Consider the following 25,843-nt stretch of genomic DNA (forward strand, 5'->3'; position numbering starts at 1 on the left):
TCTTCTGAGTTTAACTTGGAGTCTCAGTGCTACATTCAACATTTCTAGACTGGTATGTTCTGAGGGGTGGGGGGGTTTAATACAATACTTCTAGACCAAGGTGGCTGCAAGTAAAGCATTTAGCAACACTTCTGCAGTGCTTTATATTCTGTAGGTGAAACAGTCCCTGTCCTAAAGTGGAGTTGTTGGTTTACAACAGCCTGTACTGTGGTCTGGGACAGGTACAGGGTAGTAGGGTTGGATCATGCAACCCTGGAGCCGAAAATACTGTCTGCCGTATGGCACTGGGCTGTTGGTGCTGAAATTCTGGTACAGAGAGGCCTAAATGTTGAAAGGGTAGACATTACTACTGATTTTCAACTTACCCATCACAAATGCAACTCCTGAAACTGTTCTGTATCTCAGTCAAACTGGATTTGTCACCTGCAGAACACAGCAGGTTTGCCTGGCTCTGTTTTGTGTACCCGTGGTGCTGCTGGAGTTGTACTGGGGATTTATGGAGAAAGCGGACACTGATTGATTTATTTTCCTCAGGACTATTTTATTAATTAACTAAAACAGTTGAATTGCCAGTTTTTGTTTAGCATTTGTGTTGAGTTTTGCTATCTTGGTAAATGCTCGTGTGTGTTCCACAGGTAAAACGTGCTCAGTCCTCGTGGGTTGTTGGATTTGTGGATATTCCGCTGGCTGTGTGTTTAATTCAGGAGTGAGAACGAGTGCACTGAAACTTCAGACTGGAAAGTTATTCAGTAACTCTGGTTTGGTCACTGACCTGCCAAACATAATGCTGGTGGACTTAGCAAGGTTAAATGAAAAATGTACCAGACACAAATGTGTGTATTTCAGAGCCTGTTCTAGAAGCAGTAAAACCTCCATTGGTGACTGTACTCAGGCAGATATTCCTCCTGGCTCTAACAAGACTAAAAATTCAGTTATTCATAGTGTTCGATACCTATACAGTTAGGACCTCTAGCTCTTGTTTCTGAGGTTTTACTTTATCTTGACTATAAGCAAAATGATTTTCTGTCAGCTCATTGTAGTGCTGAAAAGGCCTGATTTGCTTCAAACTTCATACAAGGAAACCAGAACACACGCGTTGCTGTTTGCTCGGCTGCGAGTTACTGCGGAGCATCGGCGGATCGTGTCTCGCTCTGCAAGGCAGAACCCAGCCTGCTGGCACATTGAATCTCTTTCTGATTTGTCAAGATCTCAAGAGGAGGAACAAAAAGCACTTTGTCCTGGCTCGGCTCATGGAGACTGCCACTTGAATGACTCTTTCTAGCTGTCTATTCACTCATTTCCTGAGCATGCCGCTCTTGCTGAGTGAAGCTCATTGTTTGTAGAAGTCACTTCCACTGTCAAGTTCAAAGGCTTTTCCTCTAGAGCTTGAACATCTCAAACTATAATAGTTTCAAATGAGGTACCTGTTTGAACAGTTCCAAGTTCAGCCTCGTCAGCCAAAGTCAGTGAAACTTCTGGCAACTGGTAGCGCTTCTGTAAAATAAGGCTGAATCTTCCTGCTGCCTTCATCAGCTCCTTGATGCTGGGTCTGCTCTCCCTCAGTCGAAGAGTAGGACTGAAGGTGCTTTTTGATCAGTGCAGAAGCAGCTCTAGAGAACAAGGATCTCTGGGGTTTTGGTGGATTCTTCAGAGAATTATTTGTGCTTGTTTATACTTTATTGCTGAATCAAAAGTCTGACAGAATATCCTTCCAGGTTCCGGTTCTTTTTTATGTATGAAAACATTTCTCTTCATTGCCAATCACAAGTGTCTGGGTACAGTAAAAAGTCAGTCTTTATCTTGCTGTATAATTTTCATGTGCCTGTTTTCTGAAGCTCAGTTCAGAGCTTTGAACTTCTCATGCGTGTTAGAGCTGTGGGAGAATGTCCCTGATGCTGGCGGGCAATCCTGAAGTATTCAGTTTATCTTTAAGCAGTGGAGCTTGGTTTCCTGCTGTTTATTTCATGCTTTTCAAGTTTCTGTTTGCATTTACCTTGGTTAAACAATAATAATTAACTCAGAGTATTGAACTGATTGAGTTATATTGGAGAACAAACCAATAACCATAATGCAATAAGCATGATTGTAACTTCCTGGTGATGAAAATTCCAGTAGTGGAATACTTGATTTAATTTTTAAGCTTTGAGTACCAGTGGTGACAGAACAACTTTATAACTGACTCTCACTTAGGCAGCTACTTAATTCTACCAAAAAGCTGGCGTGGTTGGGAAGAATGTAGAGTCTTTACAGCTGTTTATGATAATATAGGGAATGTCTGGTGAGCTGCTTGTTCTTTGCATTTGAACACCAAAGAATTTGTTGTCCGCTTACATTTTTTTAAAATTACTGATGGATGAGTCTGGGTGCTATGGTTTGCTTCCTTCTAGTGATTCTATCTAGACATATTTAAACTGGAAACTGCAGGGTTAAGGACACTTGGATATGGCTGTCCTGTCCTCCCACCAAACCTCCTGAAGTGGATGTCTGAAATGAGTAAGAACTGCTCATGTGGGCCTTCTTTTAAAAGGAGACAAGATACAAGGTCTGGCTTTAGGTGAGGGCTGTAGGGCAGTTTTTGTGTGTGGCTGGTGCGCACTGTGGCTCTACGGGTAGAGATGGAGCGCTGTTGGCTGCAGGTGGCTCTGACGGTGTTCTTGGCACGACAGCTTGGATAACCAGCGCTGCTGTAGAAAGAGCGTAGATACAGCCTCATAAAACCTCACTGCACAACTCTGAAGAGCTTTGTCTTGATGTCTTGTGTAAGGACAGCTCTGACTCAGTGGGGAATATGAGCACATGAGACAGTTATCACTGTGCAAGTCAGAATTATTAAGGCTTCTGGCCTCACAAGTGAGGGTATTAGTTCTATCCCATTACCTTATTAAATTGCGTACTGTCTCAAAAGCTTGTTTCTTCCCTCCCTCGGTGGTGTTGTGTTCACCTCTAGGCTGTGTGGGCTGAAGCCCAGCTGTGTGCTCTGCTGCGAGGTGATGGGCACCACGGAGCGAGCACCTCGAGCCTTTCTGCGCAGCACTGAGTGCAGACCATCAGTTAAACTCAGGCAGCGCCTGCACACAGATGCTCTTCCTGTGCTGGGAGATGCTGTTCCTTGGCAGAGCTGGGGGTTGATGCTGTTCCACACCAGTTCAGAAGCTTCTAGGAAACTAGAAACTTGCCCCCAAGCCAGTTTCTGATAGTGTATCCTACTGGATTATCTCTCAGTTTTACAGATACTGCCACGGATTAGTGTTCTATCTTAAATATAGGTGTTTTGAGCAGTTATTGCAGAATTTAAGGTGAGTGCTTATAGAACAACAGTGGGTTTAGAGTCGAGGATACCTTAATGGCATTATCACAGGATCCCAGAATGTCAGGGGTTGGAAGGGCCCTGGAAAGCTCATCCAGTGCAATCCCCCCATGGAGCAGGAACACCCAGATGAGGTTACACAGGAAGGTGTCCAGGCGGGTTGGAATGTCTGCACAGAAGGAGACTCCACAACCCCCCTGGGCAGCCTGGGCCAGGCTCTGACACCCTCACCCCCAACAAGTTGCTTCTCATCTTTCAGTGGAACCTCCTGTGTTCCAATTTGAACCCATTACCCTATGGCAGCTATCATATCAACTGAAACATTCTGAAGGTACTTCAGCGTTGTGTTTGTGACAAAGTAATTGCGACACCAGGACTTGAAGAGGAATACATCTTCCATGTGCACACTCATGTGAGAATGACAGAACAGCACAGACAAGGCGTGAAGGTAGTGTTCCTTCGCTGTGGAGTATGGTGCAATTATCCTTTGCTTTTCAAGCATTACACAAACTCGGTAACATGTGGTTGTTCAGAAGTGACTGCAAGCTGCAGGTTATGGGAAAGTCTGAGCCCTTCAAAAGAGAACGTACCTCTGTTTCTGCAGTCCACGTAAAGAAAACTGCTTGCAGAGCTTGCCTTGGGCTCTTTCCTTGGGTATGACATGGCAAGAAGATGGTTCTGGTTTTCCATCTGCAGGAGAAGTCAGTCTTCTAGCTTTGGTCTCCCAGGCTTTCTGGTTTTTCCTCTTTCTTAGGTTTTTAGTTTGCTTGTGCACAAGTTAGTTCTGCATTAGTCAAGTTGTTAGAGGAGAATACACAGTAAGGAATACTTAGAAGCTTCTATAGTGGATTGATATGAACTGTTCAAATGTCTGCTGCTTTTTGTCTCTGAACTTGCTCCTGACTGCTGAATGTAAAGGAAAGACATGGAGGGAACATGTATCCCAAGAGTGAAACTACTTGAAGTCCTGATAGCAATGAGGATGGACTTTAATGGTTATGAAATTAATAAAATATCATCTCTCTAAATGTGGTCTTAAATTGCCTGGTCTCCTTAGCAGATCTAGATGGTCTTTTCAGGCAATCTGGAGCTTGCTCTTTATTGCAGGCAGATGTCTTGATGACCTGGAGGAAGACACTGCTGGGCTGAGGAAGTCTTTGTTGCATTTGTTCTCCTTGCTACCAGGTTCTGTAGTGGTTAGTTTAACTACAAGTGTCAGTGAACTAGCCTTGAACGCCTCAAGACAGAATTGCCAATGACTGGTGGAGGATCTGTACTTCACATCTCACTTCAGACTGCCTTTTAAAGGTGTCTTGGCTTTCTCATGGAGTGCAAGAGACACATTGGCTAAGGTGGTAGTGGAAATGGGTGGTAACTTGGAATGGGGAGAGTTGGGACTCTCTAAAATTGGAGGTAAGGCAAGAGGAAAATGAGCTGACATGCTGTTCTGCAGTGATTTCCATACCTGTACCAGGCCTATACATTAAATGGATGCTGCTAAAAACCTTCCTGCCGTCCTCCCTTCTGTAAAGGCAAAATGGCAGCTTGCGTTCCTTACCCTTGCTGCTCTCATTCTTCCCAAGGCTGCTCTCGGTGCGGCTTTGCTGGGGCTGTCGGTGCACCCTGTGAGCCTTTTGCTGTGAATGCCACTGCTGTAGCCCCTGATTGAGCCTGAGGAAGTGTCACTGGCTGGTTCTCAAGTCTGACATCATAGCTAAGAATGGGGATAATGAAATAATTCCCACTGTGGTATTCATTAACTCACATTTCATTCAATGGCTCCTAAGAGGATAAGGAGTGTGTTAGAGGTGAACTTGCATAAGACTTCTGACATTGTTTTGATAAGATAGACAAGAGTTAAAGCCATGGCAGACCGAGTCTGAGCATGGCAGTGGTGCCTCGCTGAGGCAGGTGGCATGTGCTCTGTTACACGTACTGACTTTAAAACGAATTCCATGGCTTTTTCTTTCATGGTTTAAACAAAATGGCCTGCTTCTAAAGTTGTTGGAGGAATAACTTGTGCCCAGAGGCAGATGAAGGTGTTCCTTGGTGTGGATGGCTGTTGGTTGGATGGCTGTGCAGAAAGGTGATGTTCAGCCCTGAGTGCTCAGGCAGATAAATTGGGGCACCTGCAGCAATGAAGGCGCATGGCGGGGAAGGCGTTTTGCTGAAGGACAGCTGCTCCCGGTTTGTATAAAAATGTTGGTACAGGAGCCTGTTGAACCTTGGTGGGTTTCTAGTTTTAGCATTTATGTAGTTTGAGCAGGTGTAAAATTTGAATATCCCTTAAATATTTTCTTCCCCAAAGGGCTGTGGGGCATTGGAACAGGCTGCCCAGGGCAGTGCTGGAGTCACCATCCCTGGAGGGATTTAAAGGGCATTTAGACAAGGTTCGTAGTGCCATGGTTTTAGTGCTAGAGTTGGTTTATGGTTGGACTCAATGATCCTGAGGGTCTCTTCCAACCCAAATGATTTTATGGTTCTATACAAGTTAGTGTCATGCACTCTTTCCCCTCGTGTGTAATTTTGTCAGCTTAAACTGCCATATGCTACTCTGCAAGAAAACTTTAAAGGGGAGAAACTTTACCTACCTTGCTAAAGGATCTTCACTAATGTTATGTTCAAAATAATAAAACTGTACAACTCTGCCCCTAGCTTTAGGGTTGACTATTTCAAAGGAGGCTGTGGGAACTGGGTATGTGGGCACCTTTTGGATTGAGGGAGAGTTCTTAAACATGGCTGTTGCTGTTGACCAAGCTATCCCACCAAATGTGAGCTCCCTTCTGTTCCGAAGGCTCGCCAGGGAGTTCAGCTCCCTCCAAAAGAGGCTTATCTGTGCTGTGCAATTGAGCCAATAAACGAATATAATCAGATTAAGCTGTTTGGGGGAGGAATGATGACTGGATATTCAAATGCCTAACGAACTGTCTGATCCCTTGACTGTTGCTGCGAGTGCGCTGGCATCAGTAGCTCGTACCCACAGGTCATTTTAAGCAGAGGCTGCAATAGAAAGCCAGGACACCTGAAGAAATTTAGAGCTTCCAGATGGCCCAATAGGTTCTTAAATGACTTGGTGTTTGTAGAAGCGCTGAGGGATTAGTGCCTTGCTCTGGAAGGTGTGAGTGGTGGGGAACTGGATGTGTCCCTGCCCCACTGGTTGCGGTGCTGGCTGGAAAGTTAGTGGACACTTTTATAGGTGTGTGTGTAGAGTAATGGATTTGGTGGTAACGACACAACTTGAGGATTGAGTGCTCATCTCTGCAGCTCAGACCCCCGTATTTCCCAAATACAGAGCAGAATACTATAAAAACTGGAGTATTTGAAGAATTTCAGACATCTGTTCTGGGTACCAAAACTTAGAAGATCCTTCTGATGCCTTGACTCTTACTATGCGTAATTTTTTGACCTTTAAAAAATACATTGCTGCCACGTCACCATATGGGACAGTGTGAGAACTGTGGGGCCTGGACACCTTCCTGTGTAACCTCATCTGGGTGTTCCTGCTCCATGGGGGGATTGCACTGGATGAGCTCTCCAGGGCCCTTCAACCCCTGACATTCTGGGATTCTGTGATAAGTGCTGTGGATCTTCAGCAGAAGAGATGTTATAAAATGAGCAACGTAGAAAAGATTGACTTGATTCAGAACTCCACGCTGATAACAAGGTTCAATAAAACTGAATATAGTGAAAAGTTCCGGGTTCAGGGAATGTTGTCCCCCTGGTTCACTGCGTGAGGATGGGGATTTGTGGGAAGGAGAAGGGAATCAGGGATCATATGTCTTCAAAGAGAAGCTGAGCTAAAGCCTCACAGGTGATCACAGTGCTTGCGTTTCCTAGTGTGTAATTCCTGACTCTGTGCTTTTTATACATGGGCATTTGAAGATGTAATTACGAGCTGGTGTCCACAGCAAGTGAAAATACCTTCTGTGTCATTAATACAGAGTCGCAGGCTGTCAGCTCTGCCTCCCTTGTTTGCTTTATTGTGCAACTACCTGTAACAAACTTACCTCCCAGTCCAAAAAGCTGTGAGCAAAGCATGGCAGCCCCGTCAGGGATCGCTCCCTTACAGCAGCAGTGGAGTTCTTGAGTGGCAAAATACCAAAACACGCTGTTGATTTGGACCTGTTCTCAGGAGGTCAGTTTTTCAGCATCTGTGGTAATGGTAGCTGGAAAAAAGAACATCATCAGTTCATGTCAAGTGTTCAGTTGTTGAGACTGAACACAGAGGTTTAGCTGGGAGTGCTGCTGCCTGGATTTCTGTGGTTATTCCGATACGTCGACCGTCGGGGAAGATTTCAAACCATTTCTGTCAGCTGGACCTGAAACAATGCAGAGATGTTGTATTTCCAAGCTGATGACACAGATGTTGTATTAAAACATACATACCTTGGGTCCTTGTACTTGGTTGACAGACTAATTGAAGCTTGTCGAGTGAGCTTTCCTACATAAAGATGTAATCTTTGATTCAGGAAAGGCATTTGACTGTTTTTTGGCATTAGATGTATAAAACCACATGCGGGCTCTTTCAGAAATACAAGGCCTGAGTACTGAGGTGGTTCCTACAGCGAGCTGTTATGTATTATCGAAATTGCAAATGCCTCTTCATCTCAGCTGTGAATATTGCTTCTAGATTTGTCTTCACATGCAGATTTGTTACACCAGCCGCATAGCCTCTTGAAATAAAAACAAACAATAATAGACTTAAGTATTCTGAACATTGTTCTTATCCTTGTGTTCCCCAGTTTTTGCTCAGAGTGTGAAGGCTTCCTTTGCCTTTGAGTAGTTTTCTGAACTTCAGATTCTGACCATAATATTGGAACAGGTCATATAGAAAGAATACGCTTGGAGATATTCAACCTTTGGCTGGATGTGTCTTTGAGCAACTTGATCTAATTGAAACAGTGTTAGGGATGCCAATGACATCCTGGGGTTTATTAGAGGGGGGTGGTCAGTAGGTCAGAGAGGTTCTGCTGCCCCTCTGCTCTGCCCTGGGGAGACCACACCTGGAATATTGTGTCCAGCTGTGGCCCCTCAGTTCCAGCAGGACAGGGAACTGCTGGAGAGAGTCCAGCGCAGCCACCAAGATGCTGAAGGGAGTGGAGCATCTCCCGTGTGAGGAAAGGCTGAGGGAGCTGGGGCTCTGGAGCTGGACAAGAGGAGACTGAGGGGGGACTCATTCATGGGGATCAATATGGAAAGGGGGAGTGTCAGGAGGATGGAGCCAGGCTCTTCTGGGTGACAACCAGTGACAAGACAAGGGGCAATGGGTGCAAACTGGAATACAGGAGGTTCCACTTAAATTTGAGAAGAAACTTGTTTGGGGTGAGGGTGGCAGAGCCTGGCCCAGGCTGCCCAGTGGGGTTGTGGAGTCTCCTTCTGTGCAGACATTCCAACCCGCCTGGACACCTTCCTGTGTAACCTCATCTGGGTGTTCCTGCTCCATGGGGGGATTGCACTGGATGAGCTTTCCAGGGCCCTTCCAATTCCTGACATTCTGGGATCCTGTGAAGTAGAGAGTTGGACTGATGTTCACTTGTCCCATTCGACTCATACTCTGATTTTTTTTTTGCATATGTATCTATCCTTCTTCTTTAGAATACTTTCCCATTTGGACTTAAAGGGCAGAAGCAACTTCTGTGCTTTTGTACGTGGCTATTGAGTTTTGTTCTGTGACTAAGAGCACAGAAGTCTCTGGTGTTGAGTTGGAGTTTCTTTCTGAAGTTGAGTCCTGCTGGACCTGGTGCAAGCTTTCCTGCAGGCAGCTTTGATTTTTATAGTTACGGGAAAGAAAGACATTCCTGCCCTGTTTTGGTTTGGACTTTGGTCAAGGCTCGCACCTCATAAGATCTTTAAGGAGATCCTTGAATACCTGAGCAAACCCAGTCTTGTGTTCATGGGTTGCCAGCAGCTCCATCCCACTTAAACATCGTGAAATGAGATGTCACTTGAGGTCAGGGGTTTTTTGCCATTTAATTTCATCAGGAGCAAAGCAATAAATTAGGACCCCAAACTCAAGTACTAAACCTCTTGCTCCTTTTTTTTGTCCCCCAAACTTTCCTGATTTACTTTTCAAATCTAAGCAAATGCAACGTGAGTGTTTTATCCTCATAGGTTGAAGACAAACATCTCTAAATGCGTGTTTGGTAAGTACAGGCTTGGTTTTGCTACTGAGTCACTTACCAGAGGGTATTTCAAATTGAAGGATAAAGAATAAAAATAGATGAATTTAGTTGATCTTAATTTTTACTATGAAATGCTCCTGTACATTTAGTTGAAGGTTGGTATTTGCAGGTCACAGCTAAGACTTGTGCTACAGATGTGTAACTTGGGCTATTTTCAGACCTTTAAGCAAGCTTGTGGACTAATGCGCTTGTTCTTGCATATCTGTATAAAATACAACTTGAAGGGGACATGCGAAATTTCCCATAAGGATGGATATACATCTGTGTTTTATTTCTTTAAAGGATGGTTGAGTCTGGCTGAGAATGATTCAAATGCACAACAAAATTCAAGTCAATAACTGAAGTTTCCTGCATACAAACTCACATATTTTTTAAATATTGGATTAAACTGTATTTAAAATGAAAATTACCTGATGCCTCAAGAACAGAATTAGCTGTTGAACAGCACTCACTTCTGCCATACTTATAGGTAATGTGACTGTATTGTGTTTAGGTAACAGGAAAGCCCAAACTTTTAGTTCCTTTAAAATGATTTATCTCTTAATTACAACCAAGTCTTCTTTAGTAAACTAAGTTTGTTTTGAGTCACACAGGGAAGGAGTGAATGTGCTCTAAAGGCTAAAACACTTAGATGACTTCTTGTGTTGTTTGTATTATTAATGTTCTCCCTTCTCAGGGTTTGTTATATGTGCCAATATCAATGAGTTTCTCTAGGGAAAATAAGCGAGGAAGGTTTCAAATTGAGGTTTGCCTGACTCGAGTGAATCCACACTAAACCAAATTCTGGGAAAAAGTGTGTTCTGGATAGTCCCGTTAGAGCTGACAAGGCCATAAATGTCTGTGTATACAAGGAAGTGCATTTCTACAATAGTTCAACACTAGAAACAAAGGTTGCTGTAGATTAAGTGCTTCTAGTGTTGCATTGCTGTAGGAATGCATTTGCCTATATGTGCGGACATATCAAATAGGATACTGGAGTAATTACTCTTTTTGGTAAAAACTAATCTGCTCTAGAGACCTTCCTGTGGGTGACTGAAGTGAGCAGGTAGGAAATCTATGTTCTCTAAACACACTCCTGGTGGTTATCTTGCCATCGAAACAGGGATTTCAAAGGAGACACAGTAACCATACAGGCAAATATCTTCCTAAGGAAGCTCAAACATTTAGACCCATGCATTTTTAGAGAAGGAAGGGCCAATAAATATTGACTGGAGTGAAGTCAGACCTTGTTTCACTGACAAAGCTGCAGTCTAGTGCAGAACTTAATTTCAATTCTAACTGAAACTCAGTGTTTTGATACACAAATGTGCCTTAAAAACAACCATAGAAGCTTCTTTGGTGTGCCTCTCTGAAATGCCTAAATGTATTTAACTTTGGCTTCACGCTGTTTAGTTTTTTTGGAAGAAGCGTATTCTGTTAATCCAAGTAAATTCTTTCCTGGCTCTGGATGTCTGTGCAGCCTCAGTGTAAACTGACAAGTTTGTGTATTTTCAGTATTATGGAAGGTGTTGTATAAAGAAAAGATTTGAGGGAGTTGCCATGACTGAGCTCAGCCTCCCTGGGTAGTCTGGAAACAGGATTGTAGAAATTGTAATTGTTCCTGCCTTTATTTTCAAGATGGGAACAAGGCGCTTGTGTCGCGTACCGCCTCGCTGGAGTAGCTGGAGGGCTTCTGGACTTAGAAACAAGCTTAAATAATTACATCAGAGAGACAACCGGCTCTAAAACACCACTGTTGTGCCTTTAGAGGAATGACAGAACGAACTAGTCCATTGAACACCTCAGTGCTTAATACTAGATGCTCATAATGTATGTAATTGAATGCTGTTGAAACCCTTGGTGTGTGATGGAGCTCTTGAGAGGTGCGGTCTTGGCTCTTCAGAGCCCCTCACTGCGGTTCCATCTGCATGTGGCTCGTGGTCCTTTTTCTGTGTGTTCATAAGACACTTTTTAAGTTTATCATTCTTTGCTTGCCTTTTATTTTAGTTCCGGAGTCCCATCTCTAGCTCTTAAGTGCAAATCGAAAATAGGGTTTTTCCAGTTACATTTCCTGCTTCTGAAAGTAACCGTGATTTTCCATGAATGGAAAAAGATGGGAGTAAACAATTGTCTTAATATTTGGAAGTGATTTAACCATAGGAGAAAAGGTGTTTGCTCTTCTGCTTTTTCTCCTAGTGATTTGAATCGGCTGACCAAAGGGCAGACATCAAGTAGCAGGTTTCTTGGAGGCCCTGTGCTGGTAGATCAGCCAAACCAGTTTGTCTGCCCCTTGTGATCTAAATATAGGAAGGCTCCTTAATTGGGGAAGGCATCTGAGTTCTGGGTACGTCTCAATACACGTGAGGAGCCCGAGCTCCTCAGAGCTGTGCTGGTTGAAGGGCAGCACTGGCAGGAATCTGCTCTCCTGCTGCAGAAAACTTGAACAGTAACAGAACCAACTCCTGAGAGCCTGGAGGAGTTGAACGTGGAGATGGATCGATGCGATAATCTGTTTGCTCTGGGCTGGAATGGGTTAGCTGCTCAAAGGTGAGGAAAACAGCAGCCTGTTCTGGTAAATCATGTGTCTGCCTTGAAGCTGGAACTTTCTAAATAGGAGTGAGCAGAAAATTCCTTCTGCTCACTTAAGCTGCAAGTGTTTCCTAACGCAGCTCTTGCTGCTCTCCTTATCATGCACAAGCACACATGGGTTTATCTCTTCCTAATTTGACTCTTGCCTCACAGTATTTACACGTAGTGAGTGGCTGGTTGAACAGCGAGTGCTGCTGATGTTGTTGCAGTTCTGTGGATGATGCCCAAGCACGTATTTGGCCTGCTCTGGAGAAAACAGCTGTTTATCTGCCTAGAAAAGCTCGTCTGATCCTTGATTAACTCCTGAAATGTGCAGTTTAGGTGGCTGGTTAATAAAAAGTGGTCCCTTGTCGCTAAATTAAGCCTAGATCAGTTCTTCCAGTGTGATTGCTTGATTCCATTGTGAGCAGAATAGTTTTGCATGTACTAATAAATACATACCTGAACGCAACGTTTTACTACTGTAAATAAACAGTGGTATTAATGCTATGGACAAATATACTTATTCTCTATCATGGCTGGTTTGGAAGAGACCAGCTCTTCATCCCCAAGTTCACAGATGCTGGCAGAAACGTTGTGTATGTTACCCAAAGACAACAGCGTTCCTGTTGGTGCAGGACACAGGTGGGTGCTCGAGCTCTGCTGCAGCCCAGGGCTTCCTGAGGGTAATTGCTGTTTGAACAGTAAACTCTGCCATTTAAACTTAGCCTCCTTAGTGCTTTGAGAAGTAAATATGTAAGTAGTTTAAGAGACGAACAAACAAATGGACTAGTTCTGTAAAGAAAAGGTCATTCTGCAGGTGTTGCAGTGATTCTTAAGCTGCCTCAAATCCTCTGGATTCTGAATGATGTGCAGGTGCTTTTTATTGACATCTGCTCTGCAAGGAAGCAGCACATACAACACTGTACAGTTGTAGTTCCATTGTCTGACTTCTCTCTGGATTAGTTTCTTCTCGTACCGCGGAGCTGAATTACGTTGTGAGGGGTCTGAAATGTCAGGTTGGTGTACGATAAGGCAGGGGAGTGTTTTGCTGGAGGGGGGACTATGGGAGCAGTAACCGTTCTGATTTTTCAGGGAATGCATAGTCTATTTTATAGCAAAACCACCATAAGTGTCAAATTAAAGGCATTTTTGGAGTGTGCCACAGTTTTTACCAAGTGCTGGTGTTAGGCCATTGGAAATGAGTAATTTCCACTCCTGTGTAGAGTAGTTGGTGTCAATCACCAGACACCGAACGGCATCATGAACACAGCCAAGGTGGAAATCCATCTCCCCAATGGCCTCCTTGACAGAACAGCTCTTTTCAATGCAATTGAAGAATTCATGGATTAAAAGTATAGTCTGTAATTGCATTGCACAAGGTGTGCGATAAGTGGTGTGTCATTATAGACCTTGATTATTGAAAAGAGACTTTTCTGTGATCTGGCTGATTGGTGCCATTGCTCTGAGCCTCTGGGGGGGCTGATTTTCCTGCTACGGACACCTCGTGGTAACTTACCCTGCTTCATGCTTTGAGAAATGGTTATTCCTAGCAGGTACTTGGTATTTCAATAAAGTTGGCTTATTACAAAGCATTGAGTGGTGATTTGTTAAAGAGGTTTTAAAAGCTTGTGCCAGACAAAGTATGGTGAAAATGAGGTCAGCTTCCACGCTTAGGAGCTGATAGCGTAACTGTGTGTTACCCTAAAGCAGTTCAGTGGGGAAAAAATAATTCCCATGGCAGTGTGACTTGAAACACCGGAGACTTCAAATCCAATTTGCTTCTTGGTTCTTTCTGTTTTCAAAATTTTTTAAAATTATTTGTAGATCTCTTTAGCGTTGGCTATCAGTAAAATATTAATACAATGTGTAAGGAGCCTGTGGTGATTAACGCTGCTCTCCAACAGCAGCCACTGCTCCCAGGGCTCGTGCAGTTAATGGCAAGGGCTGGCTTAAAGCAAATGGTCCCAGAGGAGGGAAGGGGGATGACTAAAACCTTTGAGACTTTTAACAGCCCGTTTGTTTGTTGCTTTTCTTTTCCAAAGGAAGAAAGAGGGGAGTGTGACTCATGGCAAACGGCTTGGGAGAACCTTAGTGGAAAAATGGGAAGTATGAGGAGCAAATGATTCCTTTCTTCCCCATCTTCCACCATCCTCAGTGGAAACTTTTGCTGCCCGGTCTCAGTCTTGCTGATTTGCTTTTTCTGTTTCATAATGTCAGTGTAATGTTGCCCTGTTTTCATGGCTCTCCAGTTAACTTTTGACATAATATCCCCTCCCCAGCACACTTGGTCACTTTTCTGGCTTAGAATGTAGCCAAATCTCCCGAGTTTCCAGCAGCTCAAGCTCTGGTCAGTGTTTTGCATCCTGCCTCCTCTCATACACGACTATTGGATTCAGATCCCGTCCCTGCAGATCTGCACACAATTCACACCAAACTCAGTGGGCCTTCCAAGATGTTACTTGTCATGCGCATAAAATAGAGGAACATGAAGTAATTGAAAGAAAAGGGAAATGACGGAATGGGTGATTAATTTGGATTTTAAACTCCCAGTGGTTCAGCAGAACATCGCTGGGTAGGTTGTATCCTGGCTTCTGTATGAGCAATTGCAGCATTTGGATCTCAGGGCTTTATCCAAATGAAAAAGGAATTCAAAGAAAAGCAGAACTGCAATCTTGTAAGAAAATGTGACATTTTCTTCAGATTCCGCTGTCAAGCTTGCTGTGGTCTTTTGACCTGTGTTGTTTTCAGGTCAGTGAAGGAGAACATTGATATATAATCTTTTATTCAGAAGCATTCTTCCTAAAAAAACTCCTATTTAGTGGAATAATTAATGCTATAATCACACCTAAAGTTCCACTGATTTTGATTCTTTATATCAGTTAAGGAAGGTCCATTTTTCCGTAACACAGGATTGAGTTTCCCTCTCCTCCATTGGGTGACCGCAGGCTCAGAAGCGCTTCGCCCGCTGCATTATTTGCCATTCCGTGCTTTGCTTTTACTGCTCGAGATGTTTTTGGGTTTAACTTTGAACTACTGCTTCTACATTTCATTTTTGCAGTGTAAGAAGTGATCTCTCCACTAGTATGCAGAGATAATCAGCTTAATCAAAGGCTTTAAAACCAGATCAATGCCTCTTCGGAGTGGGAAGCTGAAGGAAGCACACATGCCGCCTGGAAAGGCTTGCACAGGAAAATAAATTGCCTTACCATTAATGTGTGAGTCAGGGCAGCGACCGATGCTGACAGAACCTTTTTGATGCTTTGGACTCCTGTAATTAACTTTGTTCTTCACTCACAGAAGCACAGGTAGAAAGGAAAATGGAATAAGGCAAGTGCTCTTAGGCAGGATGCTTCCCATCCGTGTCAAAGTGAGATGTTTGAGTATTGATGTGAACACTCCTTCATGTTCAAACTGGAAATGATGTGACTTTATCTGCACAAGTGTGTGATGGAGCAGGCACGTGGCAGTAGAAACCAGAAAATACCTCCCTGGAGATTGGGGTTGTTTTGATTGGATATTAGGAAAAAATTATTCGCAGAAAGGGCTGTGGGGCATTGGAACAGGCTGCCCAGGGCAGTGCTGGAGTCACCATCCCTGGAGGGGTTTAAAAGGCTCATAGACGAGGTTCTCAGCGACATGGGTTAGCGTAGAGTTGGGTTATGGTTGGATTCCATGATCCTGAGAGTCTTTTCCAACTAAAATGATTCTCTGATTCTCTGTGTACATGTGTTTAAAAGTTTCTGTTAAGCAGCAGCTTTGTACCCGCTCTCTGGCATCAGAGCAACCGTGCTCAGGGTGGAGGTCGCAACGCTCATGTCCCCTCTGTGTTTCTTGGCCCAACCATCAGGTGAGACCACATCTGGAATATTGTGTCCAGTTCTGGGCCCCTCAGTTCAAGAAGGACAGGGAACTGCTGGAGAGGGTCCAGCGTAGGGCAACGAAGATGATTAAGGGAGTGGAGCACCTCCCTTATGAAGAAAGGCTGAGTTGAGCTGGGGCTCTTTAGTTTGGAGAAGAGGAGACTAAGGGTGGACCTCATTAATGTTTATAAATATATAAAGGGTGAGTGCCATGAGGATGGAGCCAGGCTCTTCTCGGTGGCAAATAATGATAGGACAAGGGGTAATGGGATCAAGCTGGAACACAGGAGGTTCCACTTAAATTTGAGAAAAAACTTCTTCTCAGTGAGGGTGACAGAGCACTGAACAGGCTGCCCAGGGGGGTTGTGGAGTCTCCTTCTCTGGAGACATTCAAAACCCGCCTGGACATGTTCCTGTGTAACCTCACCTGGGTGTTCCTGCTCCAGCAGGGGGATTGGACTGGATGATCTTTTGAGGTCCCTTCCAATCCCAAACATACTGTGATGAGGTGCCCACGTTACCCCGAGTGCAATGGAACTGGTAGGGGCACTTGGTTCCTATTCCTTAGCATGCTAACAAGACGGTAAAAATGGTTTTGGGGGAGAGCGACCTAAAATCTGCTGGGAAGAACGTGAAAGAGGAGGAGAATAATCTCAAGCTGAAGCTGAGCGGAAAGCGGCCAAACAAAAAGGTGATGAAATGGGTAGAATGTGATATGGTGCAAGAGGAGGCTGAGTTGCTGCAGAGCTGGGCTGTGTGGGAACAGGAATATTGCGAAGTTAGAAACGTAAATGAAAATAGAGAAATTCTAATCAGTAGCCACACTTGCATCATATGGAGGTTGCAACATGGGACGGCGTACACGGTGCGGAAATGCCATATTGCAGCGAAGGGAAGAAAAAATACACCTTCCAAATAGCAGAAGAAAGTTTGCTCTTGTTCATCTGCGTCTTTATGAGGATAGCTTTGTGTGTGGCTAGAGAAAATTGGGATGTATTTTGTCATTTCACTTCATGCTTATCAAACCAAACCTCTTGTGTTCTTGCAAGGTACAGCCTTTCGCTAAGAAACCAAAGCAACAACTTCCCAATCTCCTAATTAAACAAACATGTTTATCAAAACTTCTCGGGGCTGTTTTTCATAGCTATTTTTCAGTGTTTTATTTAAATAAATGTCAAGACAAACACTGTCCCAGGCTGATGGGATAATTTAGCTGGGAGGTTGTGTAGCCCAGCGCTCTGCTCAGAGTAGGGTCAGTGTTGTTGGCTTGCTTGAGGTGGGAATGTCTTCAGAGATAAGAGTTCTAGCAACTTGGAGACAATTTATCCAAATTTCCCCCCACAACCATATTATGACTTGCGTTTCCGTCTCACAGTATGATTGATATATCACCCCGTCACTCTACTTGTCCATAACATCTTCCAAGAAAAACCAGGAGAGGCAAGACCTCCATGCTGGTTGAAGTGTTCACCTCGTACCCAACGACACAAAATAGTCAACAGAGGGGGATCAGAAGAAGATGGTTCGAAGCAAAAGCTGAGTTGGAGGGTTCTGTTCACATTATCCGAAGTACTGGAGCCTTAGGGCAGAGTGACTTCTTAGATGTTTAAAATCAGGCTGCGTTAAATGTTAATATAAAAGCAGTCGAACCCAAAGCAGCTCTGAGGATGTGAGCACCTAGGAATAAATATGGTGCAAAGCCAATTCCTTTACTAGATACGTGTGTCGATTTAGGTTTTAACAAAGGGGTCCTGTTCACTTTTTCATCTGCTCCCCTTTGCTTTCCTGTGCTGCCCATCTGATTTTTGCAGATCAAAGGCCAAGGAGACAGCGGGAGCACAGGGATGGGGGGATGTGTCCCCTTCTGCGGGGCAGCGAATGCCCATGTGCCGGGCAGTATTAATTAAACACTTACACCCAGCACTTGGGATTGGCCCTCCCTTCAGTAATTAGTGTTTTGGTTTTGTGGTTTATTTTTTGTTGGTTTTTTTACAGTCAGTGTATTTTTTCTGTATTTTTTTCTTTAATTTTGGCACAAGCGCTTGCCTTGGGAAGCGATAACATTAGAGGTGCTTATCTGCGCCCCGCAGCCCCGCGGAGGAATGCGGCCCGGGGTGTTTGCTGAGGACTGGCCGGAATAAAGCGCAGTTATTAACGCTTCTATCGGAACATTTTTCTCCTGTTTTCAAACTTCGCTACAAAACCCTGGAGATTCGGTGGCTTCTTCCAAACCGCACTAAATTCAATAAAAAGCTTGTTGCAGGCTTGTGAAGGTTTATTTCTTGCACCTCGAGCACACAAAATAAGTCTATCTCCTGCTACCCTCAATGTGTATCTTGTGTTTTTAAAAGCAAGGACGTGGCCAGAAAACTCTCTGAAGAGTCGTTCTAGACTTGCGTAATCTGCCTTCATACCTTTTTTTGTTGTTGTTTAATAAGCTCGTTGAATATTCCCGTCAAAGGCGACTTTGTACGACCAGGCGGCTGTGAAGTTCAATGTGTTGCTCAATCAGGCTGGTACCTCAGAGTAAAACTCTGTCCTTTCTGCTCCAGGTGCCGCGTTTAATCATCAGCCTGTGAAGCTGTTGGAGTTGGGTTTGGCTTCTTGGTTGGGGAGATGTTCTAAAATAAATTACAAAAAAAAAGTTGATCTCTGCAGGTAATCAAGTGTTGCTTTTAGAAACTATTTTGTAAAGTTGTAATTCCTGCTTAGCTGATGTTTTTAGCAGCTGGGATCATTCACAGGGCAACAAAGATGCTGAAGGGAGTGGAGCATCTCCCGTGTGAGGAAAGGCTGAGGGAGCTGGGGCTCTGGAGCTGGACAAGAGGAGACTGAGGGGGGACTCATTCATGGGGATCAATATGGAAAGGGGGAGTGTCAGGAGGATGGAGCCAGGCTCTTCTCAGTGACAACCAGTGATAGGACAAGGGGCAATGGGTGCAAACTGGAACACGGGAGGTTCCCCTTAAATTTGAGAAGAAACTTGTTGGGGGTGAGGGTGGCAGAGCCTGGCCCAGGCTGCCCAGGGGGTTGTGGAGTCTCCTTCTGTGCAGACATTCCAACCCGCCTGGACACCTTCCTGTGTAACCTCATCTGGGTGTTCCTGCTCCATGGGGGGATTGCACTGGATGAGCTTTCCAGGGCCCTTCCAACCCCTGACATTCTGGGATTCTGTGTGTTTTAAAGTAGAGCATCCTAGTGTCACAGATTATTAAAATAATAGCTGGATGTAGATGCATTTGAGATTCCCCTAAAGTGTGTCTGCTGTTCGCAATGTTAGAATGCAATGTTAGATGCATCTAAGCTTGTGCTTTTTAAACTATTTCTTTCTACAATATCAGTCCTATTTCTTGGGGTTTTTTTCCTCTGTCATAAGCCGTAACCTAAAGGACACACAAATGCAAACCAGAGATTTATTTTTCTAATGGAGCAGAACGTGAAAGTTCTTCCTCATTGTGGAACGTCAGAGTACAAGCAAACTATTTCTAGCAGCAGAATGATATGTTTGGAGAATTAGACTTGCCAGGCACATACGCAGGCGGTTACATTGGATCCAAGGGCTGCAATTGCAGCCTTTTGGCTGCTCGATGGTTGGGTTGAGTCTGGAGCTGTTATTGTAGGTTTGGGTATTTTCATATAGAACTCTGTGTCCCTATATACGACATCTCTGAAAACCTGCGGCAATGAGCAGAATCACAGCATCCCAGAATGTCAGGGTTGGAAGGGCCCTGGAAAGCTCATGCAGTGCAATCCCCCCATGGAGCAGGAACACCCAGATGAGGTTACACAGCAGTCAGGAATGAAGCAAATCAGATCTTTTTTCCCTATAGATAGTATTTTTTTTAATATATATTTGTGAAACAACATTTAAATTTATTTTTGAGGAAATCACTGTTTGTCCAGCACTTGGAAAGCCAAAAATATAAGGCTTTGTATGACGGTATCGTGCGAGCGTTGCCGTACGTGGGGCTTTTTCGCAGCTTTGTCCAGAAGCGCCCAGGAGTAACCACTGTTGGGAGCTTTTCATCTGCTTTCCTGGGGGGAAAAAGGTAATTGTTGTGTATAATTTAAAACCACTTTGGAAGATCAGTACAAAACCGGGTGGATCTTCTGTTAAAGGTCTCCTGTGGCTTATATTGCTAAGTAATATTTCTTTTGCACTCCTGTGTACCAAATACATTTAAAAAACAGGTGAGTTGCTTTGTGGCCATGATCTCTGAACTGTTCCTTGACCAGCACACGTGTGTGTGTGTTCCAACCCCATTGTTGAATTCCCTCCTTGGGCATAATATCATCTCAGGAGTTACGACTTCCTTATCAGTACTTTTTACTTTCCTCTTTAATTGAGACAAACCAACATACCAGTTGAATTTCTTGTATAAGTTGCTTGACCTTTGTTTTTTATGCAAAGAAGGTTCATGTTTTAAAGTGCTGTCTTTTTATTTGCAGTTGCCGATGTGAAGTGTTGGAGGAGTCGCGGTTGAAACTTACTGGGGCAAAGAGGACTTTTGTTATCTCGTTCTTTGGTAAGCTCATTGTATGCTTCGGGTCCGACCAGCTACCAGCTACCCCCCCCCAGTTTCTCCTTGTTATAAGTCCAACTGCATTTAAATATATGTGAATTTAAATGATCCTTTATTTATAGAATCTCATTTTGTTTAGAATCACTGGCAAACAGATGGTTATTTCTAGTCTTAATTATGTACATAATTTAGACCAGAAGGCACATCTGAAGTGAAAGGTAATTAAGATCTTCCCATCCTGGCTTGGAGGGAGGCTGAGGTTCCAACCTTTACCGCTCATTTATCCTTTCAAGCAGAACGTAAGGATGGAGAATTAACAAGACTAACCTCTTTTTGGTGTAATTTAGTATACGTGAGACTACCGTTGCAAGGGCAGCACAGTAAATTGATAACATAACCCTTTTTGGCCTCAGTTCTGACAAAAAACCGATATTATTTCTAACAATACAAGCAAGTTTCACTACACTATAGCTCTCTGCTATTTATATGGGATCTGTTTATAAGTAGGAGCCTGAATTTGAGGGTGCCCTTTCTGAAGATGTTTTCTTGGTCAGTTATTATCGAAGCTCTGTTTGAACATTCGGTTTCTGGGAAATGGTTGGAATGTCATAGAGGAGCCGTTTATGTGCCAACTGCAATTCAACAAAACGAGAATTCTGATTCCTTTCTGCAACTAATGAGAAAACAATGCTATGAGCCTACTTGAGAATCGATTTCTTCGGTGGGATCAGCTTCATTTGATGTTTCTTGCTATTTTTCCAACGATATTTAGAAATTCTCTTGTGTTGTGGCGCTTGACGAAGCGTTTCACTCATTCTGGAAGCACCGTGAGTGTGCAAACTATTTGTTTTAGAACCAGTCATAGAAGGTCTTGTACCATTTATCTTGGCAGCATCACAGATTAGATCTAATCCTGATTCAAACTTGAAACCCCTGTGTTTTTTCAAACAGCTTTTTCAAAATTCACCATAAAAAGGTTCTTACACTCACATGAAAAGCCACATGATTCTGATAGGAGCTGTTTTGCAGCTGAGTGTGGCAATTAGAACAAGAACCGTGTTGTGCAGTAATTTGGATGCTCTCTGCTGATGGGTCAGTGCTGGGGCCTGTATTATTCAATATATTCATCAATGATTTGGTCAAGGGAATAGAGTGACTGTCAGCAAGTTTGCTGGTGACACCAAGCTGGGAGGAGTGGTGACACTGGAAGCTGTGCTGCCATCAGAGACCTGGACAGGCTGGAGAGCTGGGCAGGGAAACATTTAATGAAACAGAACAAGGGCAAGTGTAGAGTCTTGAATCTGGGCAGGAACAACCCCAGGTTCCAGCATAAGTTGGGGAATGACCTATTAGAGAGCAGTGTAGGGGAAAGGGACCTGGGGGTCCTGGGGACAGCAGGGTGACCATGAGCCAGCACTGGGCCCTTGTGGCCAGGAAGCCAATGGTACCTGGGGTGGGTTAGAAGGGGGTGGTCAGTAGGTCAGAGAGGTTCTCCTGCCCCTCTGCTCTGCCCTGGGGAGACCACACCTGGAATATTGTGTCCAGCTGTGGCCCCTCAGTTCCAGCAGGACAGGGAACTGCTGGAGAGAGTCCAGCGCAGCCACCAAGATGCTGAAGGGAGTGGAGCATCTCCCGTGTGAGGAAAGGCTGAGGGAGCTGGGGCTCTGGAGCTGGACAAGAGGAGACTGAGGGGGGACTCGTTCCTGGGGATCAATCTGGAAAGGGGGAGTGTCAGGAGGATGGAGCCAGGCTCTTCTGGTGACAACCAGTGACAGGACAAGGGGCAATGGGTGCAAACTGGAACACAGGAGGTTCCACTTAAATTTGAGAAGCAACTTGTTGGGGGTGAGGGTGGCAGAGCCTGGCCCAGGCTGCCCAGGGGGGTTGTGGAGTCTCCTTCTGTGCAGACATTCCAACCCGCCTGGACACCTTCCTGTGTAACCTCATCTGGGTGTTCCTGCTCCATGGGGGGATTGCACTGGATGAGCTTTCCAGGGCCCTTCCAACCCCTCACATTCTGGGATTCTGTGATCTCAACTGATACATTTTCATTTGTATCTTCTATGCGCAAGTCCCGTAAAATACCCAGATGAATAATTTTTTTTACAGAGGGGATACCATCTGTAAATTTAAAATTATACCTGAATTTAAAAAATTGAATGTAAGATAAATCTGAGAATCAAATTGTAACTCTTATACTCACTTCCATCATTACACCTAATAGGCATAAATTCCAAGATGGTATGCTCTTCAGTATTTCCAGAAAATCTGCAGATGATTAAAGGTTTGGGGATTGTTATTATCATTGTCATTGTTATTGTTATTATTGTTATTAGATTGATATTGTTATCTATTGTTAATAGATGGTGGAGAGAGCCATTCACTAGTGTATAGTGATCTGGAGCCTTTGGAAAGGTCACTGCAAGCAAATGGATAATTTGATACATCCATGGGTGTAGAAATTGAGTCATAACTCTAAAATGAGGAGTTTGATCTGTATATGAACTTTAATTCATACGCCACTGTTGAACCAAGGTGATTTCAGGAGGCTCCATCGGCCTGTGTTACAGAACAGCTCAGACACTTATCGCAACGATCCCTTTGGTTTTATAGCCTGTGTGTTTGTGAATCACCATCTGCAAAGGGCTTGGGAGAAAACTCAGGTGATGGAGAAAGATGAACATGTTTTAATTGAAATGAGCTCGACAGTGGTATAATTGCTTCAATCGGTCGGATGTTCTCCCAGCAGAACCTTTAACGATTTTTCAGAATGAACAGAAGGAGCCAGACACATTTGGAAACAATTTTGTCTCTCAGGAGAGTTAGTTTATATGGATTTCATCTTTTCATAATAATGTTTGCTTGCAGTTGTCTAACAACTGAACTCTTGGTCTTTAAAAGTTGATTTGTATTTGTTTGACAAAAGCAAATGAGTTTAACCTCATTGTTACACTTTTCTGGTTTTCTAGATTTTAATAATAAGAAGAGCCTCTAAATATTGTGAGTCAAGACGAGGATTTCTCCTCCTATCCAGGGCTTGTCATGGTAAGAAAAAGGGGTTTGTAGAGTCTGTTACAGAGCAGAATAGCCTAAAATCTGAAAAACATTAGAGAATTGATGTTATGTTAGCGCTAGTCTAGACTTGTACTCTTTTCTTAATACAAGTCTTTTTTAAATGAGTTTATTAATCAGCAGGGAGGAAACCTGTTTCTAATATATTTAGTTGGGGTGCTTGGCTTTGCAAGTTAGGTGCCTTTATTAAGTTACCCATACCCGAATTCTCTGCAGAGCCCTTCCTGGTGGGGTTTTTGGTTGCTTGTTGATAGCGGTGTTGAAGGAGGCAGCAAGTGACGGTGCTCGGTCAGCTGTCCCGCTTTGCTTTTTAGGATGAAGAGACTCAGCACAGCCTTGAATGCATCCAGGCTAATCAGATCTTTCCCAGGAAGCAGCTGATCCGAGAGGACGAGAACCTGCAGGTAACAGCCACGTCCCCATATGTCTGGTTGAGAGATTCTCCAGCCTCTCTCGTAGGATTTTAACTCGCAATCCAGCGCAGTCAGAGGAGAAACACATTTTAACTATTCATGCACTGTTGGTAGGACGGGGAGCTTGTGCATCATATTACAAGAGTTTCCTTAGAGTGGCTGAAACATGTAGCCGTTAATTCTGCAGTAATTTCAAGTGCTAGGCTTTATTCCATCATTTAGAACTCAAAATAACATTGAGCTAGTTAAGTACGACCGTTACTTCTTGTTACATAGAAGCCAAAAGCTTTTATTTTGCACAAAATGGCTATTTTTTTGGGTTTCTCAATTTTCCAAAGTTCCTTTTGAAATGGATTTAGTTCAAGCGACTTATCCACATAGACACTCTCACATCAACTGCAGACATATTGTTTTGTTTTAATAGAAATTATTTTTAATTGATTTAAGCTAAACTGGTGTAGAACCAGATTATTTTCAAGTTTTACCCAGCTCAGCTAAATGGGGCTTAAGTCACATTTTTAATTAAATGGTTGGAATTGTTACATGTGTAATACGAAGGCAGGTTTTCTAACTTCATAAAGCAGCAGCATGTTGTGCATTTTCTATTTGCAGTGAGGAGCAAAAGGTGCAATTTGTCCAGCTGATTTCAGCATTTAGGGATCCAGTCGAAGTTGGTTACAAGAGCTTCTTAGTGAATATTGGGGACCAGTAGCCTAGACGATTGTTCATTTTATGGTTTGCATACTTAAGGATGAATTTAATTAACATCATGGAAATGCCACCCTCCATTAAGTAAGGAGTGAGTGTAAATCAAGGGGTTGGTCAGGCTTCTTGCCAAAAATTTTACTCAGATTTTTTATTTAAAAAAACCATTGTTTTCCCTGACCAAGCACTTGCTACTCAGGAAAATGAAGAGAAAATGAGGAATCATTTTTAACAAAGGCTACAATTAACCTCTGAACCAACCGTACCCCAGCCTTGCCTCAGCAGTAATAGCTGGGCTGAGTTCTCAGCAGCGTTTCATTTGGATTTTATCATGGTGTGTGCTTGAATTTATACTTACAAGAGGTTGCATCTTTGCGGTAAATGGTTCCTGAAAGATTTGTCTTCCTATTCGGAAGGTCCCGTTCATTGAGCTTCATGGTGAGAGCACGGAGTACGTCGGACGAGCAGAGGATGCCATCATTGCGCTTTCCAATTACAGGCTCCACATCAAATTCAAGGAGTCCGTTGTGAATGTAAGTGTCATTTGTGCTAGTGTGGTCGTATCATATTCTGAACTCAACCCAAATGAGAGAATTGAGGATCAAAGTGCAGCGATCCAGCCTTTTAAGGTAATGGAAATTCTCTTTATGAGATTTTTTTCAGGGAGGACAGATGCATATTTAGGCATCAAAAGATGCCTCAGCCGCTCTGAAAATTGGGCTTTGGAAGGAAAATTCACATTGCTCAGCTCTTCATTCTCTGTACAGCTGTGTGTTCTCCCCGAGCTCTGGGCGCAGTCGGTAGTTATTAATAAATCCCAGGTCTTCCAAAGGGCTCTTTAGGCACCCAGACTAGATTTGTGCTTTGCTTGCAGCTCCCGAAGGTGGAAGCAGGTCCAGCTGCTGAATTTACACACCTGAAGTTGAGTAATATGAGTACAGTCATTGATGTACTGGAGCTAGGGCTTGAACATACGTGTTTCCTTAAAGAGCTTTACCCCAAGGATCCGTTCTTAAAAATGGTTACACATCCAGCCACTGACACTCATGGACAGAAATTACAGGGCAATGTGTAGTCCTTTGCAGTAGTATAATCCTGACTTACAGTGGTTGTAATACCGTTTGTGAAATATCTAGAATTTGATACAACATTATACATGGCACAGAAATATTTTTGTGGATATCGGTATTAAAACTGGTAACACAAAATCCAAAGAATCAAAGCTTTTTTC

The 25,843-nt window shown here is 43.6% G+C and overlaps 1 protein-coding gene across 13 annotated transcripts in view; it reads left to right on the forward strand.

The window, feature by feature from the left end:
* The window catches only part of MTMR3 (myotubularin related protein 3), an 83,042-nt gene that overhangs the window by 12,945 nt on the left and 44,254 nt on the right, over positions 1–25,843 (forward strand). For 7 of the 13 annotated variants that reach the window (XM_065033925.1, XM_065033932.1, XM_065033930.1 and 4 more), the window contains 4 exons: positions 20,349–20,425; positions 23,392–23,467; positions 23,809–23,898; positions 25,029–25,145. In XM_065033925.1, coding sequence (XP_064889997.1) covers positions 23,465–23,467; positions 23,809–23,898; positions 25,029–25,145 — 210 coding nt within the window. In that variant the 5' untranslated portion in view covers positions 20,349–20,425; positions 23,392–23,464. Of the gene's footprint in view, positions 1–18,451; positions 18,558–19,783; positions 19,949–20,348; positions 20,426–23,391; positions 23,468–23,808; positions 23,899–25,028; positions 25,146–25,843 lie in introns of all 13 variants that reach the window. The other 6 variants (XM_065033922.1, XM_065033926.1, XM_065033923.1 and 3 more) reach the window with 3 other exon arrangements.

The sequence above is a fragment of the Columba livia genome, chromosome 17 (assembly GCF_036013475.1).
Source record: "Columba livia isolate bColLiv1 breed racing homer chromosome 17, bColLiv1.pat.W.v2, whole genome shotgun sequence".
In the NCBI taxonomy this organism is placed as follows: Eukaryota; Metazoa; Chordata; class Aves; order Columbiformes; family Columbidae; genus Columba; species Columba livia.